The sequence below is a fragment of the Pelophylax lessonae genome, assembly GCF_965119305.1.
Source record: "Pelophylax lessonae genome assembly, chromosome: 5".
In the NCBI taxonomy this organism is placed as follows: domain Eukaryota; kingdom Metazoa; phylum Chordata; class Amphibia; order Anura; family Ranidae; genus Pelophylax; species Pelophylax lessonae.
In genome coordinates, this window is record NC_138772.1 from 501567468 (window position 1) to 501592122 (window position 24655).

Sequence of the window (24655 nt, forward strand, 5' to 3'; positions counted from 1 at the left end):
TGAAGCCATTTATTATCAATCAACTGTGTTTACTCTTTTTAAATCATAATGACAACAGAAACCCAAATGACCCAGATCAAAAGTTTACATACCCTGGTGATTTTGGCCTGATAACATGCACACAAGTTGACACAAAGGGGTTTGAATGGCTATTAAAGGTAACCATCCTCACCTGTGATCTGTTTTCTCATAATTAATGTGTGTGTAATAGGTCAATGAGTTTCTGGACTCCTGTCAGACCCTTGCATCTATCATCCAGTGCTGCAGTGACATTTCTGGATTCTGAGGCATGGGGAAAGCAAAAGAATTGTCAAAGGATCTGCGGGAAAAGTTAGTTGAACTGTATAAAGCAGGAAAGGGATATAAAAAGATATCCAAGGAATTCAGAATGCCAATCAGCAATGTTCAAACTCTAATCAAAAAGTTGAAAATGAGAGGTTCTGTTGAAACCAAACCACAGTCAGATAGACCAACTAAAATTTCAGTCACAACTGCCAGGAAAATTGTTTAAGATGCAAAGAAAAACCCACAAATAACTTCAGGTGAAATACAGGACTCTCTGAATACATGTGGTGTGGCTGTTTCAAGATGCACAATAAGGAGGCACTTGAAGAAATATGGGCTGCATGGTCGAGTCACCAGAAGAAAGCCATTACTACGCAAATGCTACAAAGTATCCCACTTACAATATGCCAAACAGCACAGAGACAAGCCTCAAACCTTCTGGCCTGGCACAAAGTCATTTGGAGTGATGAGACCAAAATTGAGCTTTTTGGCCACGACCATGAACGCTACATTTGGGGAGGAGTCAACAAGGCCTATGATGAAAGGTACACCATTCCTACTGTGAAACACAGAGGTAGATCACTGATGTTTTGGGGATGTGTAAGCTACAAAGGCACAGGAAATTTGGTCAGTATTGATGGCAAGATGAATGCAGTATGTTATCAAAAAATACTGGAGGAAAATCTGCATTCATCAAGGTTCTGGAATGGCCATCTCAGTCTCCTGACCTCAATATCATTGAACCACTCTGGGGAGATCTCAAACGTGCAGTTCATGCAAGACAGCCAGAGAATTTACAGAAACTGGAGGAAACTTTTGACAGGAAGAATGAGCAGCTTTACCACCTGAGAAGATAAAGAGGCTCATCCACAAATACCACAAAAGACTTCAAGCTGTCATTGATATTAAATGGGGCAATACACGGTATTAAGAACTGGGGTATGTAAACTTTTGATAAGGCTCATTTGGGTAGTTTCTGTTGTCATTATGATTTAGTTTTCAATAAATGTTTATTGAGAAAAAAAAGGGTAATACAATACAATAACAGCAAATGATGTTAACAAAGAAAAACAACAACACTTCTTCACTTCTGAACAAAAAATATCATGTGCGTGAAATGTAGCGTGGGGCAAATGAAGAAAAACAGTATCAACAAATATCCAGGTCAAGCTGGCCAAGAGCAAGCGTGGAATCCTCCACACACTACAGAATTATAGTGTATCACTAGGAAAAAAATATTGTGTATATAAAAGTCAAAGTAATGAACATGACTCTAACCGGATGTTCAGTTTGAGATATTAGCACGTAGATAGGAAGTAAGGAGAGAGCATCTGACCTCAAAGAGTGTCCAGCACCCAGTTGTCGTGCCTGGTCCCCAGCACCCGACAGAGGTTGCGAAACATTGGGGATTCAGGTCATGCAATGACAAAACATTTAGGGGTTCCTCCAGAGTGAAGAAGCCCAATTTCTGTTACTGGGGTCAAGAGAAAGAACGGAAGTGGGTGCAAAATTGTAGGAAGAGGAAACAAGCTCTAAGGGAGCATAATTGGAGGGGAGAAGAGAGAGGAGCAGAGGGGAGGAAGAAAGTAAGGTAGAAGAGAAGGAATAAGAGGGCGGGAATAAGTGAAAAAGGACATGGTCACCGGGGGGAAAATTAAGGTCTGGAATAACGAGCTATGAAATCGATATTTGATTTAGTTGAGCCCACAGTTCCCAAAACAAATCAAATTTAGAAACTTTGTCTTGCAGGACAGCCACCATTTTTTCCTATGCCATTAACCAGGAGATTTTGCGTTTGGCAGCGCCAAATGATATGGATGGTTGCTTCCACGCCTTGGCCATCGTGAGCTTGGCTCCCAGCAGAATGAAGAATATCAAAGATAAGGAGTGTTTGGGAGTACCCGGGAGTTTTTCATGTAAAAAAACTGATTGAGGGGTTTTAGGCAAAGGGGTACCCGTGACTGTGCAAATGAGATGAAAGATTTTGTTCCAGAAGCTCCTAATCCTGGGGCAAGACCACCATGTTTGCAGAAAGGATCCTAAGTGTTCACATCCCCTGAAGCATAGAGGGGAGGTCTGTGGATATATCACGTGTAGGCGAGTGGGGACCAAGTACCAGCGAATTTTGATATTGGCTTCAATAAGAGTGATATTAATGATGCCATTGAAGAACCCACTGAATATACGATTCCACACTTTCGCTGAAAGATCAACCTCTAAATCCCGCTCCTCGTGGTGGGCAAATGTAGGTTTATTTGATGAGGATAGCAAAGCTGAGTATATAATAGAAATGCCTCCCCTCTGACTCTGAGAGTCGGCACACCACCTCTTGAAGGGCGTAGCAGATGGGGGTAACCGTTTGTCGGACCATAAGTTCAGAAGGAAGTGGGTAATTTGCAGGAAGCAGAATTTTTTGGACGCTGGCATTTTGAGTTTGGTATTACAGTAGGCTAGAGACAGCACCGGAGGGGGTAAGGAAGTGACCAATGCGGTATAGACCCTTGTCTGTCCACCACTTAAATGCTTTAATGTCCTGGCCAGAGATAAAAAGAGGGTGGTGGAATAAGTGAGCGAGAGGTGTCATCTGAGAAATTAGGGAGTTCAGTTTAAATAGTTGGGTACAAAGTTTAATAGAATGAGAAATGGGTGGATCCATGATAGGTCGCAGGGCAGCATGCAATGAAGTCTAGTGTGTGATGCGGTACCGCCTGCCTTTCTATGCAAGTTCAAGCAGGTTTGGAGCCTGTAGAGAAAACCGTGGAGAATTGCGCTAGCTGTGCTGCCCGGTAATAGTTCCATAAATTTGGTAAGGCCAGCCCCCCTTGGGAGCGCAGCCTAAATAGAGTCGCCCTAGGGCACTGATATACCTTTTTACCCCATGCAAAGTTGACAATTTTCAATTGCAATTTGAGCAGTCATTATGATTTAAAAAGTGTAAACACACTTGATTGATAATAAATGGTTTCAGCCAAACACTAACCATGAGTAAAAGAAAAGTTTTTGTGTTATCATTCATATTCTCCAAAAAAAAATGGCCAAGAAATCATAAATTCTGTCAGGGTATGTAAACTTATGAGCACAACTATATGTTGTATACACCTTACATTTGAATCACAGACAAGACAAATATAATGATATATATAATAGATACGTGGATACATGTATTCTTGTCTGATGGACCTCAGATCAGACAAGAATACATGTATCCACGTATATATTATATGTAAAGAACATTTACACTAAGGAGATTTTTTCCTCCTGTTTTGTCCCCTTTTGCCTTGTGGGCTAGGCTCCAAAGACAGGGAATATTCCTCTTTTTAATGTTTAGTGTTTTCGATTATTGTTCAAATCCATTTTTATTTTATTGAAATTAACTTCTGGTATGTGTCTCTCGTTGTGTCCTTAAAGTCCACATCATATACAGGTGTTTCTATCCTTAGAACACCTGTTATTCTTTTGTCTTGATTTGTTTAGGATGCTGGCACGCTCAGGAAAGCCTCTCTTTTCTCTGTATCAATCATCATTGCTCACCTCTCTGCCTGGTTACCCTGCTGAAATTCTCACAATCATTCCCAATGGCTTCAACATTCCTGTTAATATTAATACCCCTGCTACTAACCTTCTCAGTTCAACCACCTCTTTTGACCTGAAACAATGGACCCATGCTTCTACTAAATCTGATGGCAACTCCCTTGACTCTGTATTCTCCTATGCACTTCTTGTAACCTCTCCAACAATACCTTTCCTCTCTCTGATCACTACCTTATTAATTTCATTCTCCTCCTGTCTTTCATCCCCTTATCCTCCAACTGCCTAAGAGTTCCCTGTAGAAACCTTCACCTCTTTAACCTTTCTCTTCTCTAATCTGCAACACACTACCTGTGGCAAAATCTTACCTCTGTCTTGCCCCGACCTAGCCTCTTCTGTCTACAACAGTTCCTCGAATGCAGTTGCTGCCTCACTACACACAGATTCAGGCACCAACTGCTACAACCTTTGCAAACAGACGACACCAGAAGTCTCAAAAAACATAGCTGCACTCTTGAGCGATTGTGGAGTAAAAGTCCCAGCAAGACTTCACCCAGTAAAATCTTCCCTCTAAAAATCCAGTTTCTGCCTCCACACTGTCAAACACACTTATTTTATTATTATCATTATCAACCCCGCATGCAATCCCCATTAATTCTTTTCTACCTTTAACTCTCTACCTCGTCCTTTACTGCCTCCACCCATTAACTCACTGCCCAGAAGATTGCAAATCACTTAAAAATAAGACCAATACAAGTCATGATGAGATCTCCACTGTACACATACCCCCCCACCAACATTCCATATCCACCTGCACACTCAATATGTCCCTTATTTAACCCTGCTACTATAGAGGAAGTTGGTAAACTTTTTTCGAATGCCCACCTAATTACCTGCCCCCTGGAACCTTGAAAATACTATGGTCACCCCCTTGCTCTATCATACACTCTCTAACTCACATCTTCAATCACTCCCTTTCTTCTGGCATCTTCCCAACCCTCTAAAACAAGCAGTGAGCACTCCCATACTTAAAAAGCTCTTGGTGGAGTCCACCAATCTTAACACCTGAATACCAATCTCCTTGTTTAACTCAAAACTCTTTGAATTCCTATTCTACAACTACCTAAACTATCACTCTATCAGTTTCCTCATGCATCACTAATTTACTAACAGAGATATCAAGGGGATGTAACACCACTTCCTCAAATACAATCTATGCAAAAATGAGCTGATAATATTTCTTCCCCCATACACCCCTTTCCTTGATTTCACTGTCAAGATCAAAGGCACAACTTTTGGTCATTCTACGGTGCTAGGTGTAATCCTGGACTCTGAACTCTCCTTGCAGCCCCAGATCCAATCACTGTCCAAATCTTGCCACCTCAACATCTACAAAATATGCCCCGTCTTAACCAATTCACTCCCTGGTTATCCCTAGCCTCGTCTATTGTAACTCCCTCTTCATTGGCTTACCTGTACATAGGTTATCCACCTTCACTCCATCAAAAATGCCGCTGCCAGACTCATCCACCTTATTAACTTTCCACCCCTCTCTGCCAGTTCTTCAATTGGCTTCCAATAACCCAACAAATAACAAATAACACAAACTTACAAAGCCCTCCATAACTTTGCTCTCAGCTACATCACTATTCTTGTCTCAAAATACCAACTAAACTGTTTTCTTCACTCCTTCCAAGACTAACTGTGTAACTCATCACCTTCTCTCATGCTCCCTACCATAACTTCTGCTGATCCTCTACTCCTTACCGCAATTTGTCAGACTTTTACTGACCTTCTTGAGGTGATCCCTGAAAAGCCTATTCTACCTCTCCCTAACAACTAAACTTTTGTATCACTTGTCTTTATTTATTTATTTTTTAATTTAAAGAATACAGCACAGGCAACAAACTCCCGTATGATAACGTACAGTAACAAATCATCTAAGACAGCACATTATTACAGCACCTGGCAAAGGACAGCATAGCAAAGACCGAAATGGCAATGGAACGTAAAACCTGAAGAATACATACAATACATGGTAAGCAGGAGACCCCTACTCTTGTTTGAGGGGACTCACAGCGGGGAAACAATGACTGTAGATTGTGTAGGAGGGCCCCTGAATATGCACCGCCCAAGGGAGTAGGCAACATTGTAGATAAAGGTTCGAGCCTGTGTGCATCCAGAACAGTTTTCTTGTTTTTTTGCATAGTATAGGTTAAGAAGAGAAAGACAGAGGGACAGAGGGGGAGGAGAGGGAGGGGAAAATAAAAAAAAAATGGGGACCCCCACCTCCAAAAGGGGAGAGGGGGGCAGGAATGTGCTCAAATGGTAGGAATGGCATCCCAGAAAGGACAATGGGCCACAACCCTAATGTTGCCTGTCCTCTACTTCGGGCCGGCATAGGCCAGATATTCATCCGAGACACGGAAAAGGTTCCAGTGCATCCATCTGTTCCAGTGTGCCTCTCTCTTGTCTTTCTTTTTAAAATTACATCTCTAAGGAGCCCTCTGATTCATTTTGTGTTGAATTATATTGTAAAGTGCTGCGCAACCTGTTGCCACTTTAAAAATCCTGAATAATAATAATAATAGATAAGGCTTGTGTATTGTTAATTGAAGCTTGGTGTCCCTTAAGCGTTTCCTCTTCAAATGTGTAGTAATCCAGCATCTACCAACTTTTTCACTTTGCCTATGTGCCCATGTAAAGGGCGACTGGTCTTGTATCCACTCCCTGTTTTTTGCAATCTGTAGTGCCCCCCCCCCCCCCCACAAACACACACACACAGTTTTGTTCTCTACATAGGCAATTTAGAGCACAGTGTGTCAATTATATTTAAAATATAATATCTGGGTTTGCAAAGGCATATGATGCACACAAAGTGATAGAGATTTTAGTGCCTGGAATTCATTGTATCTTTTCATATTGCACACTGAAAAAAGAGTTGCAATATAAGGCAATTAAACATGTAGCAGCACTATTTATATACTTGGTCTTCAGTTTAAGTGATGCCTTTTATTGGCTAACTCAGGATTTTACATTTGCAAGCTTTTGGGACCTATGAAAACTCACGTGTTTATACACAGAGTTACAAAGAGAAGCAATGAAATATAAGAGAATACAATAAACAAATAGTAATTTATTAATGGCCGTATTTTATTTTTCCCCCTTGTAACTTTTATAAATAAATGGTTTTTAGAGCAATGTTTAAATTTGAGTAAACCCAAAAAAGGGATCTAAGGGGTCCCAAAAGGTTATATGTTTTAATAACCTGAATTAGCAAACAAAAGGTATCACTTGAGTACAAAGCTGTATATACCTCATTCATTACCAAGACATTTTACAGTTTGCAGTGCTGTGGTAATTTATTCACAATTATTCAGTCAAACAAAGCTGTGCCCAATTAAGCCTTATATCACTTTTGAGACAGATAGTGATTTATTTTGGTGGCATTAATAACCACTAGATTTTCATTTTTTACTATATAAAAGAAAATACGTAGGTCAAGCATTTAAAAAGAAAAAAAAAATGTTTATCTTATTCTCTGTTATAAAACATATTAAGTAAAAATGCCAAGACAGCAACCGACTTTTACTCCCAACTATAGATAGATAGAACACCCCTCCTGTTTAGTTTGCACCAGAACTCCCAAACAGAAAAAAAGTTCTGTCCCGAACAGGGAACCCTATTAAAGTCTATTGGACCCAAACTTGAGAAATCAAAAGTCCCCATTTTGAAGGCTTAAATGCAAGTAATTGGCCATCAATATGGGGACAAGGTGCTTTGGGGTGAGTGGGCATAGCTGCTTAGACAGCACTGTGCAGCACGCAGTGCATTGCAAGGCATTTAGTGGGGTGAACACACTCCAAATGCCCTGCAAATCTGTGTGTTCACTGAACAGACGATGGTCAGGTCAAACGTTTGCTCGGCCTGAACCGTTCACCCAACTCTGCTCCCAACATGTTCTTATTCCATATATCAATCATTCTTCTGAAGATATTTAGATCTTCCTGCACACTACACTTTCCTAACTCAGAAAAGGCTCTCCCATTCCCATTCAGTGGAAGTCAATAACTCCCCTTCCAACTAGAAATGATTTCACAATGCCAATACCAAATTCTCGCTGGAAAAAGCTAGGGCCATAAAAGCAGATATCCCCATACAATTCTAACAGAACAGGGGCATTCTACATACTTTTCCATACTCAGTGATTTACAAATCCTTAACCAACAATTGATTTAATACAATCCCAGTTATTTAATTATGAATTTTGCCTGTTCATCACAAAAACGTGATGGATACTATAGGTCTTTCTCCACCGAGCCTTTGGGATACTCATCCTCCTCTCCCTCTGCCCCTTTTTGGAAATGAAGGTTATAAAGTATAAATCATTGCTAGTGCTGTACTATCACCCTCTAGGTCAAATACATAAATGTCCCTTTAAAAATATTTAGAAATCATCAAAATATTGCAAACATAAATGTAATAAACTGTTAATGTATATAGTAAGTACATTTAAAAACATAACTAATACTATGCATCTCAATGTGAAGCTTAAAGAATATTCAATACATAAAATAATACTGTAGAAACTAAAATCCAGTCCAAAAATGTTCCAGTATAAGAAGCCAGTGCCAGTGCAATCCCGAGGAATCTCAGCACAAGTATATAGTATATATGTGATATCTATACAACCACTGTGTTACTATTGAAGTCCAAACTTACCAAAAGAAAATAAACCCCAAACTGTGAGTGGTCATATATTGCTCAAAAGGATATACAAACCCCCAAAGATGAAATTATGTCTTGCAGTTTCTTATGATAATAACACCTCTCATATACATACCACATGAAAAACACAGAGACAATTTTTTGGGAAAAGTAGGTCAAAATCTCAAATATAAAAAAACCCAAAGCACTTGTCACATTCAAAATCATCCGAGTATCGGTCTTGCGTGCATCATGGCGTCAATGCGTCCAGCCCCACCCTACATGTTTCATCAGATGCAACATCACGCCTGATGTTACATTTGGGTGGAGCTGGACATGGCGATGTCATCACCCACACAGACCCCAGAGTTCAATAATAACACAGAGGTAGTGTGAATATCATGGAAATGCTTGTGTTGGAATTCCTTGTGATTGTAATTACACTGGCTTCTTATGCTTCTGACTTTTTGGATTGGATTATACCGTTATCAAAAGTGATAATGGGTGGATGTTCCAATCTTCATACATTGCACCACACCCTCATTAACTTAATTGAAAAGCAGTATAGAATGGTAGTAGGGCTTTTAGGGTGCAAGATAACACAAAGGATTATTAAAAAAAAATCTATTTTATTAGATAATATTTAAAAAACATACATATTTATACATACTTGAACTGTACATATACAGCAAGAAAAATCTAAATTTGTCTCAACATGTTTCACTGTATCAAAACAGCTTCTTCAGGAGATTATGAATATTGCTCTCATGCATCATCTCAATGGATAGGTTTGAAAAAAAGCTTCTGAATTGCTATATATGTAATACCATGTAGAAAATCGACATGTAAAAGGACCACATAGGAGACACTCCAATAGAAAATATGTAAATGTTTCCGGGAAGGCATTGGTATACCACAAGAGACAACTAAATCCAGGGGTCATTCATCTTTTTTCATTGAGGAAAAGATTTGCCAAAATCTTCACTGGGGAGATTATTCATGGGAGACACTTCAGAGTGAATTGGGGCCGTTCAGTATTGCAGACAAATTAGGATTGGGATTTACAGAGGAAGTTTCTAGCTTGCCAGCTGCATATACCTTTTGAGGTTTGCAGATTTTGGCAAATCTTTTCCTCAATGAGCAAAGATGAATGACCCCTGGATTTAGTTGTCTCTTGTTATATACCAATGCCTTCCTGGAAACATTTACATGTTTTCTATTGGAGTGTTTCCTATGTGGTCCTTTTATATGTAGATTTTCTACATGTTATTGCATATATAGCAATTCATGAGCTTTTTTTCAACCCTATGCATTGCGATGATGAATTCCTACCCGTGACCTGATGCATGAGAGCAATATTCATGATCTCCTGAAGAAGCTGTTTTGATACAGTGAAACATGTTGAGACAAATTTGGATTTTGCTTGCTGTATATGTACAGTTTAAGTATATGTAAATATTTATGTTTTTTAACTATTATTTAATAAAATAGATTTTTTTTAATAATCCTTTATGTTATCTTGCACCCTAAAAGTCCTACTACCATTCTATACTGCTTTTCAATTGGATTATACCTTTATTTACAGTATCATTTTTTGTACCGGATATTTGTTTTTTGTTTCACATTGGGATGCACTAAATGGATTGTGTTTTATATGCACTTACTATACACAATAACCGCTTGCCCACCGCCGCAAGTAGATAAACTGCGGCGGTCAGCCCCTCACAGGCAAAGTGACATATATATACGTCACTAGCCTGTGAGGCTCTGGGGAGCGAGCGCGCGCCGCCGGCGGTGCGCTCCCGCGCGGTCACGGACCCCCCCACGCGTGTGACCGGCAGACAAGATTGCCGCCGCTCACTCTGCGATTGTCGGGGGAGAGGGAGAAAGGCAGGCAGCTTGTGTAAACAAGCTGCCTTTCATTCTCCCCTGTGTAGAAACACTGATCATACGGTTCTACTATGTAGGACCGTTGATCAGTGTTCCTACAGCTCAATCCACAGCCAATCACAGTTAGAATCACGCCCCTAGGGACACACACAGCCCCTCCCTCTCAAATAAAGTTAACGCCTTCACTGCCAGTTTAATTTTACAGTAATAGTGCATATGTATAGCACTGATTACTGTAGAAATGTCACTGGTAACCCCAAAAGTGTCAAAAATGTCAGTCAAGGGTCCGATCTGTCCGCCCCAATGTCGCAGTACTGCAAAAAAAATCGCAGATCGCCGCCATTACGCGTTAAAAAAAAAAACAACAAAAATGACAAAAATCTTTCCCTTTGTTAGTAAACGCGATAACTTTTGCGCAAACCAATCAAAATACGCTTTTTGCGATTTTTTTTTACCAAACATATGTAGCATAAAACAAATTGGCTGAAAATGTTAAAAAATTTTGATTTTTACTTTTTTTTGGGGGAATTTCATATAAAAAAATGTGAAAATATTGTTATTTTTGCAAAATTGACGCTCTTTTTTTGTTTATAGCGCGTGATCAAAAAATCACACAGGTGATCAAATACCACCAAAAGAAAGCTCTGTTTGTGGGGAAAAAAGGACGTCAAATTTGTTTAGGTACAGCGTCGCACGACCGCGCAATTGTCCGTTAAAATCACGCAGTGCCGAATCGCAAAATTCCCCCTGGTCTTTTAGCAGCCAAATCCTCCGGGGCTTAAGTGGTTAACAGTTTATTTAGTTTATATATTGAGGATTTGTAAGTTTTTTTCTTTTTTAAAGATACCTTGATGTATTTTTTGCACTAGAAGGAAATAATGCAGTATTGGGAATATGCTATTTTGTTGTTTATCAGAATATTGTGCAGGCTGCTTTTGCAAGTGTTTTGAAGTTCCCAAACATGGATTAAAACATTTATGTTAAAACTTGCATTACCAGAACACCATGGATCTTCAAAACAGCATCTAAAATGTATTAGAGTGATCACATCACAGCAAAGAACTGCAAAGTTTCGAGGTCACACAGGACCCCTTCATCAGGTATGCCACAGTGTGCTGCTGATATATGCTTTAACCTTGTGTTTTTACATGTTCCCAATCGGCAGTTGCTAAAACACCCACTGGCCATTTGCAGGAAAATGTGTGATGAGAATATTTTATTGGATTCAATTTTTGTAAAAGTAAACACATCAAGGCAATCTATTTCTTTGCCTCAAAATGTTGCCTCTGGTACTGAAGTGGAAAACATGGACATGGTAATGGTGCACTTGATACACTACATCCTTAATTTATACTGTAGGCCATGCACAGAGGAAGGTGAAGAAGTTATTGTACAGGTCACATACAGTGTGAGGATCAAGATGAGGGGTTAATGTACAGCATAAAGGAGGTGAAGGTGTTAATATACAGGTCATTACAGGATGTAGATGAGATGTACAGGAGTGGAGGGGGGGGGTGAAAGAATTAAAAAATCCCACAATCAATTTAATAAAATAAATCAAATTTGATTATTCCTGCCTACATTTCTAATGACAGTGTTGTGAGAAGGTGTGTCTTATATTAGTGGGATTTACCTCTATATAACTTGATGTATGTCTTCAAAATGTTTACTAGTGATTTTATATACTGATAGCTTTTTTTATATAGTTATTGAAACTAACCTCTGCTCTTACTTCTCCATATAATAAATGCACATATCCATCTGAGTGTCATAACCCATGACCACAAACCTCAGTGCCAAGTCTGAAGGCATTAGCATAACTTATAAATAAGATATATCAAAAGAAAATTTCCCAGACTAAATTGAAGGAAAACTTTAGTTGAAACCATGTTTTTTTTTCTTCAGTTTAAATAGAGTGTGGAAGAGTTTCAACTTCAACTTTTGTTTCAATATGGGAGATTTCTGTCAACATGGCAGGTGTCAAACATAGTGGGATTAAAAAAAATCCACATATGGAACACAGATATAAATAAAGAAAACTGTACTAGTTGCTTTTGCTTCCTTATTTTTAAGCTGTTTGCATTAACAGGTATTTGGAGAAAAAAAGTAATATCAAACTTCATCCCAAATTACAAAGTATCCACATGGAAACGCCACATGTTGGATTCCACATTCCACAGAAAAAGGGGGTATTTTCTAATGAGACTGAACTTTCAGTGTGGGTAGTATTTTCTCCCATGTCTGTTGCTTTGGTATCTTTAACTGCTACCGCAGGCTAATGCTGACTGCTTTTCTCTACTTGGTACTGCAATAATGCATTGAACATAACAGATTTGAGGCAGTTGTCATGATTAATTAGCCATAGTCCCATATGGATTAATTGTGGGATTTGCCTGTACTGCTTCACATCATTTTCAGTACTGTTTGTTCAAACGAACAACTGTAATCCACATATTACAGACATAATTATTCAGATATTCCAAATTACTGATGCTACAGGGAAAATACAGTGTAATAGGACTTTGTAGTCTTCTATTACCATTGAACTATTCTTTAAATTCATGGAATTGAACTGATTAAAACGAAGGTGAATTACATAATTATTGGGACTAGATAGATAGATAGATAGATAGATAGATAGATAGATAGATAGATAGATAGATAGACAGACAGACAGACAGACAGACAGACAGACAGACAGACAGACAGACAGACAGACAGACAGATATATAGATAGATAGATAGACAGACAGACAGACAGACAGACAGACAGACAGACAGACAGATAGACAGATACAGTGGGTACGGAAAGTATTCAGACCCCCTTACATTTTTCACTCTTTGTTATATTGCAGCCATTTGCTAAAATCATTTAAGTTCATTCTTCTTCCTCATGAATGTACACATAGCACCCCATACTGACAGAAAAACACAGAATTGTTGACATTGTTGCAGATTTATTAAAAAAGAAAAACTGAAATATCACATGGTCCTAAGTATTCAGACCCTTTGCTCAGTATTTAGTAGAAGCCCTCTTTTGATCTAATACAGCCAGGAGTCTTTTTGGGAAAGATGCAACAAGTCTTTCACACCTGGATTTGGGGATCCTCTGCCATTCCTCCTTGCAGATCCTCTCCAGTTCTGTCAGGTTGGATGGTAAACGTTGGTGGACAGCCATTTTTAGGTCTCTCCAGAGATGCTTAATTGGGTTTAAGTCAGGGCTCTGGCTGGGCCATTCAAGAACAGTCACGGAGTTGTTGTGAAGCCACTCCTTCGTTATTTTAGCTGTGTGCTTAGGGTCATTGTCTTGTTGGAAGGTAAACCTGTCTGAGGTCCAGAGCACTCTGGAGAAGGTTTTTGTCCAGGATCCAGGATATCCCTGTATTTTGCCGCATTCATCTTTCCCTCGATTGCAACGAGTCGTCCTGTCCCTGCAGCTGAAAAACACCCCCACAGCATGATGCTGCCACCACCATGCTTCACTGTTGGGACTGTATTGGACCGGTGATGAGCAGGGCCTGGTTTTCTCCACACATACCGCTTAGAATTAAGGCCAAAAAGTTCTATTTGGTCTCATCAGACCAGAGAATCTTATTTCTCACCATCTTGGAGTCCTTCAGGTGTTTTTTAGCAAACTCCATGCGGGCTTTCATGTGTCTTACACTGAAGAGAGGCTTCCGTCGGGCCACTCTGCCATAAAGCCCCGACTGGTGGAGGGCTGCAGTGATGGTTGACTTTCTACAACTTTCTCCCATCTCCTGACTGCATCTCTGGAGCTCAGCCACAGTGATCTTTGGGTTCTTCTTTACCTCTCTCACCAAGGCTCTTCTCCCCCGATAGCTCAGTTTGGCCAGACGGCCAGCTCTAGGAAGGGTTCTGGTTGTCCCAAACGTCTTCCATTTGAGGATTATGGAGGCCACTGTGCTCTTAAGTGCAGCAGAAATCTTTTTGTAACCTTGGCCAGATCTGTGCCTTGCCACAATTCTGTCTCTGAGTTCTTCAGGCAGTTCCTTTGACCTCATGATTCTCATTTGCTCTGGCATGCATTGTGATCTGGAAGGTCTTATATAGGCAGGTGTGTGGCTTTCCTAATCAAGTCCAATCAGTATAATCAAACATCAAGTGTCTGAATACTTAGGACCATGTGATATTTCAGTTTTTCTTTTTTAATAAATCTGCAACAATGTCAACAATTCTGTGTTTTTCCATCAATATGGGGAGCTGTGTGTACATTCATGAGGAAGAAGAATGAACTTAAATGATTTTAGCAAATGGCTGCAATATAACAAAGAGTGAAACATTTAAGGGGGTCTGAATACTTTCCGTACCCACTGTAGATAGACAGACAGACAGACAGACAGACAGACAGACAGACAGACAGATAGACAGATAGATAGATAGATAGATAGATAGATAGATAGATAGATAGATAGATAGATAGATAGATAGATAGATAGATAGATAGATAGATAGATAGATAGATAGATAGATAGATAGATAGATAGATAGATAGATAGATAGATAGATAGATAGATAGATAGATAGATAGATAGATAGATAGATAGATACGTATGAGTGGAGATGAGAGAATACATCTGCAGGAAGGGGAGAGGAGAGGCTGAGAGAATGGAGGATAAGATGGAGAAGAGAGGAGAGAATATGATGAAGGATAGGAAAGGATGGAGAGGAGAACAGAGGAAAGGAGAAGTTGTTTTTTTGTTCATTCCCCATAAATTATTTATCAGTGTTTTCCACACTTTCAAGCAAAATTAACTGGTGTCAATGTATCTCTTGAAACAGGAATTTGTTTTTGAAGAAAGTAAGACCCTGAAAAAATTCCTACCCTGTATACATTTGCAGATTATTTATATGTAGCTATCTGTATCAGTATCACATTTTGAAGTGTTGGCAAATTTATATTTGCTATGATTTTGCTTGCAATGTTTTTGAAATATCAAGCATTTTCTGCTTTACCTTACAATATTGCCCAAGTCCACTTCAATTATCCATGTACAGCGCAGATTATTATCATATGGAAAGGGGTATCCTGGTGATAAAATTCTGCCTGAAGATTCTCCTTTGAAACGACCTCCACATTCAGCTAATTGAAAATAATAACAGTAAGTATAGAAGAATTATCAAACACTAAGAGACCATCACATTTCCTTATGACAATAAACATAATATTTCATAAAAGAAAAGAAATGTAATGCAAGATGGCAGAGGATGAAAAAAAAACTTCCACATAAGAAAAAATAAGGTTTGTTACCAATGCAGGATGGCAAAGGATAGTCCCATGCTCTTCTCTCTCCAGTCATACATTTCAGTAGGCTGCTTCCATGCAAAGTGTAACCTGGGTTGCATCCGTAGATGATGGTGCTACCAGCAAAATGTCCCTGGTCACTAATTTTGTATCCAAATTGTGGCACACCTGGGTCCTCACAGTGGGAGAGTTCAAAGCCTGTAAAAAATAGGTAAAAAATAAAACTGTTAATAAAATATACGCTTTTCCTTTTAAAATTGATTTAAACAGAACTTCTTTTAAGAATTCATAGGTGGCAAATGTAGAAGCTGATAATGTGTTTTTTGGCCTTTGGTTCCCGCAGTTAAAATAATATCCAATTCTTGGACCTCAACTAACACTGGGTCTGAGCTGGGTCTACATGCAAGTTCTAGTTGAAGTCTGGCAAAGGTACATCTAAACTAAAATTGGAATGCATAACAATGGCCTGCCTCTTAGGATTTAGGTCCCCTACAAAATCCAGCAGCGATAGTTCTTCCAACAGTCTGTTGTCTGTTGGCAGACTAGTTCCATAGAAGAGCTTTAATAGTGTGCATCCATGGGTGCTTTCTCTACATTTGCATTTGATTTGCAATGAGTCTAAGAGGCAACAATGCTGGTATTTCTAATTGTCAAGGAAGCTTCCCATTTCCTAATAATAATCCATCCACTACTGCACTTGTGCAATAAGGCGATAAGGCAATCGAACATTTGGCACTACCGTACTAAAAAAAAAAAAAAATCCTGAATGTGTAAAATTTTTTGTACCATCATATTCAGAATTTCTCAGAAAGACCACAGACCAGTGCCATCTCTCTCTGCCCTACCTAATTTTGTTATTGCTTAACCATTCTTCTCTCTCAGCGGGGAACGATTGCGGGTGTCAGGCAGTTTCCCCGCTGACGAGCAAGGGCAGGAGCGTGCCGGCGGCGCTCGCTCATCTCCTAGACTCCTGAGAGCGAGTGACGTATACCTACATCACTTTGCCCAAGAGCGGCTGCCTGCCACAGTATATTTGTGGTGGGTGGTCGTAAAGTGGTTAAAAGCTGCATTTGCCATGATCTTTTAACCTTGGTTTGAAATCAAACCAACCAAGCAGCATAGCACGGGGTAATATGTGCAACTACTTTTGATACACCAATTTTCAGATTTTTTACTTACTATTGCAGTAATAACTTTAAGACTGCATCACTTTCCCAGATAGGAAACTCCACTCAAAACAGGTTAGCTGTGGGTGGAGTAATTTGAATTAAATTTAGATTCCCATTGTCATATAAACTCCTGTGTTGCCTTATTTTTTTCTTTGTTATTTGTTACACTATTGCAGCTCTGATAACTCTAAAACTTTTAAATCTAAAATTATACATTAGTAAAACAGTACATTAACTATTACCATTAATAAAACAGTAACTTAACCACAGCCTGTAGAGGATTTTGCTATGAAGTATACTTACTAGTATAAACCAATTGAAAACCTTCATCAGTTATTTCTGAGTCCGAATTAAATTCCAGCCACAAATGGTTTGACGTGCTGCTCAGTGTCAGTCCTCTTAACGATGATGCTGTAAAGGCCCCTAACAAGTGAGCAGTATTGTCTTTCCCATCATATATCTGTAGAACAAAGGCACATAAAAAAAATGTAAAATGTTTTTGGTTCAGAATACTGATAACGAAGAATTCACAAAAACTAAAACCAGCTTGCAAAATGGAAGAGTACGATGTATATGTATATATATATATATATATATATATATATATATATATATATATATATATATATAATATACATATATATAAAAATATATACACTATATTACCAAATGTATTGGGATATCTGCCTTTACAACCACATGAACTTTAATGGCATCTTAGTCCGTAGGGTTTAAAACTGAGTTGGTCCACCCTTTGCAGCTATAAAAGCTTCAACTCTTCTGGGAGTGCTGTCAACAAGGTTTAGGAATGTGTCTATGGGAATGTTTGACCATTCTTCCAGAAGCGCATTTTTGAAGTTAGGCACTGATGTTGGAGAAAAGGCCTATCTCTCAGTCTGCACCCAAAATTATCCCAAAGGTTTTCTATCGGGTTGAGGTTACATAGTTATATAGTAGTTGAGGTTGAATAAAGACAATATTCCATTCAGTTTAACCTGTGTAGGTGTGTGTGGATGTAATTATTTCCCATACCCCTGAATGTTTTGATCCTTGAGATGTACGTCCAAGAGTTTTTTAACCACTTTACCACCGGAGGATTTTCCTGCTTTACGTCCAGGTCACTTTTTGCGATTCGGCACTGTGCGACTTTAACTGACAATTGCGCGGTCATGCAATGCCGTACCCAAACAAAATTTACATCCTTTTTTTCCCACAAACAGAGCTTTCTTTTGGTGGTATTTGATCACATGTGCAATTTTCATTTTTTGCGATATTAATAAAAAAAGCTACAATTTTGAAAAAATAACAATATTTTTCTACTTTGACAGTTAAAAAATATCCAATATATTAAATAAATATTTAGGCCAAAATGTATTTAGCTACATGTCTTTGATAAAAAAAATTCTCAATGAGCGTATTTTTAACCGCTTTAAGACTGGAAGATTTTACCCCATTCCTGACTAGGCCATATTTTGCGATTCGGCACTCCGTTATTTAATGGACAATTGCGCGGTTGTGCGATGCTGTACCCAAATTAAATGTATGTCCTTTTTCCCCACAAATAGAGCTTTCTTTTGGTGGTATTTGATCACCTGTGTGATTTTTACTTTTTGCGCTATAAACAAAAAAAAAAACGACAATTTTGAAAAAATAACAATATTTTTCACATTTTTTATGTGAAATTCCCCCCAAAAAATGTAAAAATCTAAATTTTTTAACCTTTTAGGCCAATTTGTTTTCTGCTACATATTTTTGGTAAAAAAAATCGCAATAAGCATATTTTGATTGGTTTGCGCAAAAGTTATCGCAGCTACTAACTACGGGAAATTTATGTCATTTTTATTGTTTTTTTTTTTAACTAGTAATGGCGGCGATCTGTGATTTTTTTTGCGGGACTGCGACATTGCGACGGACAGACCGGACCCTTGACTGACATTTTTGACACTTTTGGGGGTAAAAATGACACTGGCAGGGAGGCAGGGAAGGGGTTAACTTTTATTGGTGATCAAGGGGTTAATGTATGCCTGGTGCTTACTAACGTGTGTGGGGGGAGGGGACTGTGTGACACAGGCACAGATCGCAGGTTCAGCTATGCTGAATCCTGCAATCTCTCCCTGCCTGTCACTTAGAAGATTTCCACACTCGATCCCCGACGATCGGGGAAGAGCGGCGGTGATCACCGCCGCTCCTCCCCTGGCCCGACTCCCACTGTGAATACAGTGGGAACGAGCCTCCGGCGGCACGCACGCGCCACCCACAAGGCGAGGAGTCCAGCAACGTAGGTCTACGTCGCTGGACGTTAACAAACCACTTTGCCGCAGTAGGGTCAATGTGAGCGGTCGGCAAGTGGTTAAAAGTAGCCATACTCCCCGCAGTTACTACCACTTGTGGTAGAGAATTCCACAATCTTTTACTGTTAAAACCCCCCTGTGTAGCCTAAGGTTAAATCTCTTCTCCTCTAATTGCATTGTATGGCCTCGTGTCCTCATGCATTCATTGCGAATGAACAGTTTTTTTTCTATGTTGAGATCACCGTTAAGGTACTTGTAAATTGCTATCATGTCCCCTCTCAGTTGCTCTTCTCTGGACTCTCTCCAGTTCCTTCACATCCCTTCTGAGGATTGGCGACTAGTGTTGAGCGAACACGGACTGTATTATTCGTGTTCGTACCGAATAATTGGATTTTTTGTACCCGAACACGGACACGGACACTTTACTGTATGTTCGGGTAAAAATCCGTGTTCGGTCGTTTTATTTCCGGGTTTTGCATGCTTTGGCGCTCTTTTCATGGCGGGCTTTCAACAGCCAATCAACAATCGTTTAACTGGTGTGCCTTAAGCCATCCCAGCCATGCCTGCAAATGTCTCAGTAGCTGTGATTGGCCGTCTGAAGCATGTGACCAAGTCTTTATAAGTTCGAGGCAGCCGCAGCGGCGTCATTATGCTGCTTAGATTCAGGGACAGAGCACACATCAACGTGCTGGCTGCTGATTAGGGAAAGATAGGCAGGAAAAAACCATTTGTGTCCGGATAGAATTGAGGGACAGGTCGGAGTGTTTAGGCAGGGCGAGTTGTAGGCATTTTAGGGATAGAGTCTGCTGAATTATATAGGGTCAGTGTCTTCTACAAACTACAATCGATATTGCTGTGTGGGGGGTGGGGTCTGCACTCAATCCTGATCTACGATCTCTTCTCAATCCTGTTAGGGACAGAGTCTGCTGAATTTTAGGGAAACTGTGTTCTACAAACTACAATCGATATTGCTGTGTGGTGTGGGATTGGAGATAGGCAGGTGTCAGTGATCCACATCCATTTTTCTGTGTGTGAGCTGCAGTGAACACAATCTTTTTGGGCTGCAGTGAACACAATCTTTTTGGGCTGCAGTGAACACAATCTTTTTGGGCTGCAGTGAACACAATCTTTTTGGGCTGCAGTGAACACAATCTTTTTGGGCTGCAGTGAACACAATCTTTTTGGGGTGCAGTGAACAAAATCTTTTTGGGGTGCAGTGAACACAATCCTTTTTGGTGTGCAGTGAACACAATCTTTGTGGGGTGCAGTGAACAAAATCCTTTGTGGGGTGCAGTGAACACAATCTTTTTGGGGTGCAGTGAACAAAATCCTTTTTGGGGTGCAGTGAACAACATCCTTTTTGGGGTGCAGTGAACACAATCTTTTTGGGGTGCAGTGAACAAAATCCTTTGTGGGGTGCAGTGAACACAATCTTTTTGGGGTGCAGTGAACACAATCTTTTTGGGGTGGAGTGAACAACATCCTTTTTGGGGTGCAGTGAACAAAATCCTTTTTGGGGTGCAGTGAACAAAATCATTTTTGGGGTGCAGTGAACACAATCTTTTTGGGGTGCAGTGAACACAATCTTTGTGGGGTGCAGTGAACACAATCTTTTTGGGGTGGAGTGAACAACATCCTTTTTGGGGTGCAGTGAACAACATCCTTTTTGGGGTGCAGTGAACACAATCTTTTTGGGGTGCAGTGAACACAATCTTTGTGGGGTACAGTGAACAGAATCTTTGTGGGGTGCAGTGAACACAATCTTTGGGGGGTACAGTGAACACAATCTTTGTGAGGTGCAGTGAACACAATCTTTGTGGGGTGCAGTGAACACAATCATTGTGGGGTGCAGTGAACTCAATCTTTGTGGGGTACAGTGAACACAATCTCATACTGAAGGTTTGAGGGTGCTGCCTGTTCCATACTCCCCCTACTCCTCATCTAGCCTTTTAGGGGTACAAACAATAGTAATTGGGGCCTAGTGTGGTTGTGTACGTGTGATATACATACACTTTTTTGGGATCATATTTTCTATTCCGCTATTTAATCAAAAACCTTTGGGGATCAGTTAAATTGGGGGATAGTCTGTGTTGGTACGTGTGAGAGAGATCCACCTTTCCAAGTTGTTGGGGTTCATCTCATACTTCTGAAGGTTTGAGGGTGCTGCCTGTTCCATACTCCCCCTACTCCTAGCCTTTTAGGGGTACAAACAATAGTAATTGGGGCCTAGTGTGGTTGTGTACGTGTGATATACATACACTTTTTTGGGATCATATTTTCTATTCCGCTATTTAATCAAAAACCTTTGGGGATCAGTTAAATTGGGGGATAGTCTGTGTTGGTACGTGTGAGAGAGATCCACCTTTCCAAGTTGTTGGGGTTCATCTCATACTTCTGAAGGTTTGAGGGTGCTGCCTGTTCCATACTCCCCCTACTCCTAGCCTTTTAGGGGTACAAACAATAGTAATTGGGGCCTAGTGTGGTTGTGTACGTGTGATATACATACACTTTTTTGGGATCATATTTTCTATTCCGCTATTTAATCAAAAACCTCTGGGGATCAGTTAAATTGGGGGATAGTCTGTGTTGGTACGTGTGAGAGAGATCCACCTTTCCAAGTTGTTGGGGTTCATCTCATACTTCTGAAGGTTTGAGGGTGCTGCCTGTTCCATACTCCCCCTACTCCTAGCCTTTTAGGGGTACAAACAATAGTAATTGGGGCCTAGTGTGGTTGTGTACGTGTGATATACATACACTTTTTTGGGATCATATTTTCTATTCCGCTATTTAATCAAAAACCTTTGGGGATCAGTTAAATTGGGGGATAGTCTGTGTTGGTACGTGTGAGAGAGATCCACCTTTCCAAGTTGTTGAGGTTCATCTCATACTTCTGAAGGTTTGAGGGTGCTGCCTGTTCCATACTCCCCCTACTCCTAGCCTTTTAGGGGTACAAACAATAGTAATTGGGGCCTAGTGTGGTTGTGTACGTGTGATATACATACACTTTTTTGGGATCATATTTTCTATTCCGCTATTTAATCAAAAACCTCTGGGGATCAGTTAAATTGGGGGATAGTCTGTGTTGGTACGTGTGAGAGAGATCCACCTTTCCAAGTTGTTGGGGTTCATCTCATACTTCTGAAGGTTTGAGGGTGCTGCCTGTTCCATACTCCCCCTACTCCTAGCCTTTTAGGGGTACAAACAATAGTAATTGGGGCCTAGTGTGGTTGTGTACGTGTGATATACATACACTTTTTTGGGATCATATTTTCTATTCCGCTATTTAATCAAAAACCTTTGGGGATCAGTTAAATTGGGGGATAGTCTGTGTTGGTACGTGTGAGAGAGATCCACCTTTCCAAGTTGTTGAGGTTCATCTCATACTTCTGAAGGTTTGAGGGTGCTGCCTGTTCCATACTCCCCCTACTCCTAGCCTTTTAGGGGTACAAACAATAGTAATTGGGGCCTAGTGTGGTTGTGTACGTGTGATATACATACACTTTTTTGGGATCATATTTTCTATTCCGCTATTTAATCAAAAACCTTTGGGGATCAGTTAAATTGGGGGATAGTCTGTGTTGGTACGTGTGAGAGAGATCCACCTTTCCAAGTTGTTGGGGTTCATCTCATACTTCTGAAGGTTTGAGGGTGCTGCCTGTTCCATACTCCCCCTACTCCTAGCCTTTTAGGGGTACAAACAATAGTAATTGGGGCCTAGTGTGGTTGTGTACGTGTGATATACATACACTTTTTTGGGATCATATTTTCTATTCCGCTATTTAATCAAAAACCTTTGGGGATCAGTTAAATTGGGGGATAGTCTGTGTTGGTACGTGTGAGAGAGATCCACCTTTCCAAGTTGTTGAGGTTCATCTCATACTTCTGAAGGTTTGAGGGTGCTGCCTGTTCCATACTCCCCCTACTCCTAGCCTTTTAGGGGTACAAACAATAGTAATTGGGGCCTAGTGTGGTTGTGTACGTGTGATATACATACACTTTTTTGGGATCATATTTTCTATTCCGCTATTTAATCAAAAACCTCTGGGGATCAGTTAAATTGGGGGATAGTCTGTGTTGGTACGTGTGAGAGAGATCCACCTTTCCAAGTTGTTGGGGTTCATCTCATACTTCTGAAGGTTTGAGGGTGCTGCCTGTTCCATACTCCCCCTACTCCTAGCCTTTTAGGGGTACAAACAATAGTAATTGGGGCCTAGTGTGGTTGTGTACGTGTGATATACATACACTTTTTTGGGATCATATTTTCTATTCCGCTATTTAATCAAAAACCTTTGGGGATCAGTTAAATTGGGGGATAGTCTGTGTTGGTACGTGTGAGAGAGATCCACCTTTCCAAGTTGTTGGGGTTCATCTCATACTTCTGAAGGTTTGAGGGTGCTGCCTGTTCCATACTCCCCCTACTCCTAGCCTTTTAGGGGTACAAACAATAGTAATTGGGGCCTAGTGTGGTTGTGTACGTGCGAGATACATACACTTTTTTTGATCATATTTCCTATTCCGCTATTCAATAAAAACCTTTGAGGATCAATTGAATTGCGGGATAGTCTGTGTCGGTACGTGTGAGAGAGATCCACCTTTCCAAGTTGTTGGGGTTCATCTCATACTTCTGAAGGTTTGAGGGTGCTGCCTGTTCCATACCCCCCCTACTCCTCATCTAGCCTTTTAGGGGTACAAACAATAGTAATTGGGGCCTAGTGTGGTTGTGTACGTGCGAGATACATACACTTTTTTTGATCATATTTCCTATTCCGCTATTCAATAAAAACCTTTGAGGATCAATTGAATTGCGGGATAGTCTGTGTCGGTACGTGTGAGAGAGATCCACCTTTCCAAGTTGTTGGGGTTCATCTCATACTTCTGAAGGTTTGAGGGTGCTGCCTGTTCCATACCCCCCCTACTCCTCATCTAGCCTTTTAGGGGTACAAACAATAGTAATTGGGGCCTAGTGTGGTTGTGTACGTGCGAGATACATACACTTTTTTTGATCATATTTCCTATTCCGCTATTCAATAAAAACCTTTGAGGATCAATTGAATTGCGGGATAGTCTGTGTCGGTACGTGTGAGAGAGATCCACCTTTCCAAGTTGTTGGGGTTCATCTCATACTTCTGAAGGTTTGAGGGTGCTGCCTGTTCCATACTCCCCCTACTCCTCATCTAGCCTTTTAGGGGTACAAACAATAGTAATTGGGGCCTAGTGTGGTTGTGTACGTGTGATATACATACACTTTTTTTGGATCATATTTTCTATTCCGCTATTTAATTTAACTGGGCCTCCATGCGAGACCTGTGTGCCTTGTTGCGCTGTTTTGAGTACTCCACCAACATGGCCAGTGGCAATGACGCCGTTCTCAGCTTAACTATCCCACTTCTATGCCTCCTTGAAAAAACAATTCGGGCGATGATGGAAGAGGATGTGGCACAGGATGAGGAGGAGGAGGAGGATGAAGAGGTAACATTTCCAAGGCTTTCAGGGCAGTCATTCGCAAGGGGCTCCGAGGGTGG

General features: G+C 40.3%; 1 protein-coding gene across 1 annotated transcript in view; it reads right to left on the reverse strand.

Moving 5' to 3' along the window:
- Window positions 1–24655, reverse strand: part of CSMD3 (CUB and Sushi multiple domains 3) — a 1619578-nt gene that overhangs the window by 640874 nt on the left and 954049 nt on the right. Inside the window, exons 24-26 of the mRNA XM_082258441.1 lie at window positions 17146–17302; window positions 15680–15871; window positions 15385–15511 (exon numbers count right to left, since the gene is read on the reverse strand). Of these exons, the coding sequence (XP_082114567.1) occupies window positions 15385–15511; window positions 15680–15871; window positions 17146–17302 (476 nt within the window). The remainder of the gene's footprint in view (window positions 1–15384; window positions 15512–15679; window positions 15872–17145; window positions 17303–24655) is intronic.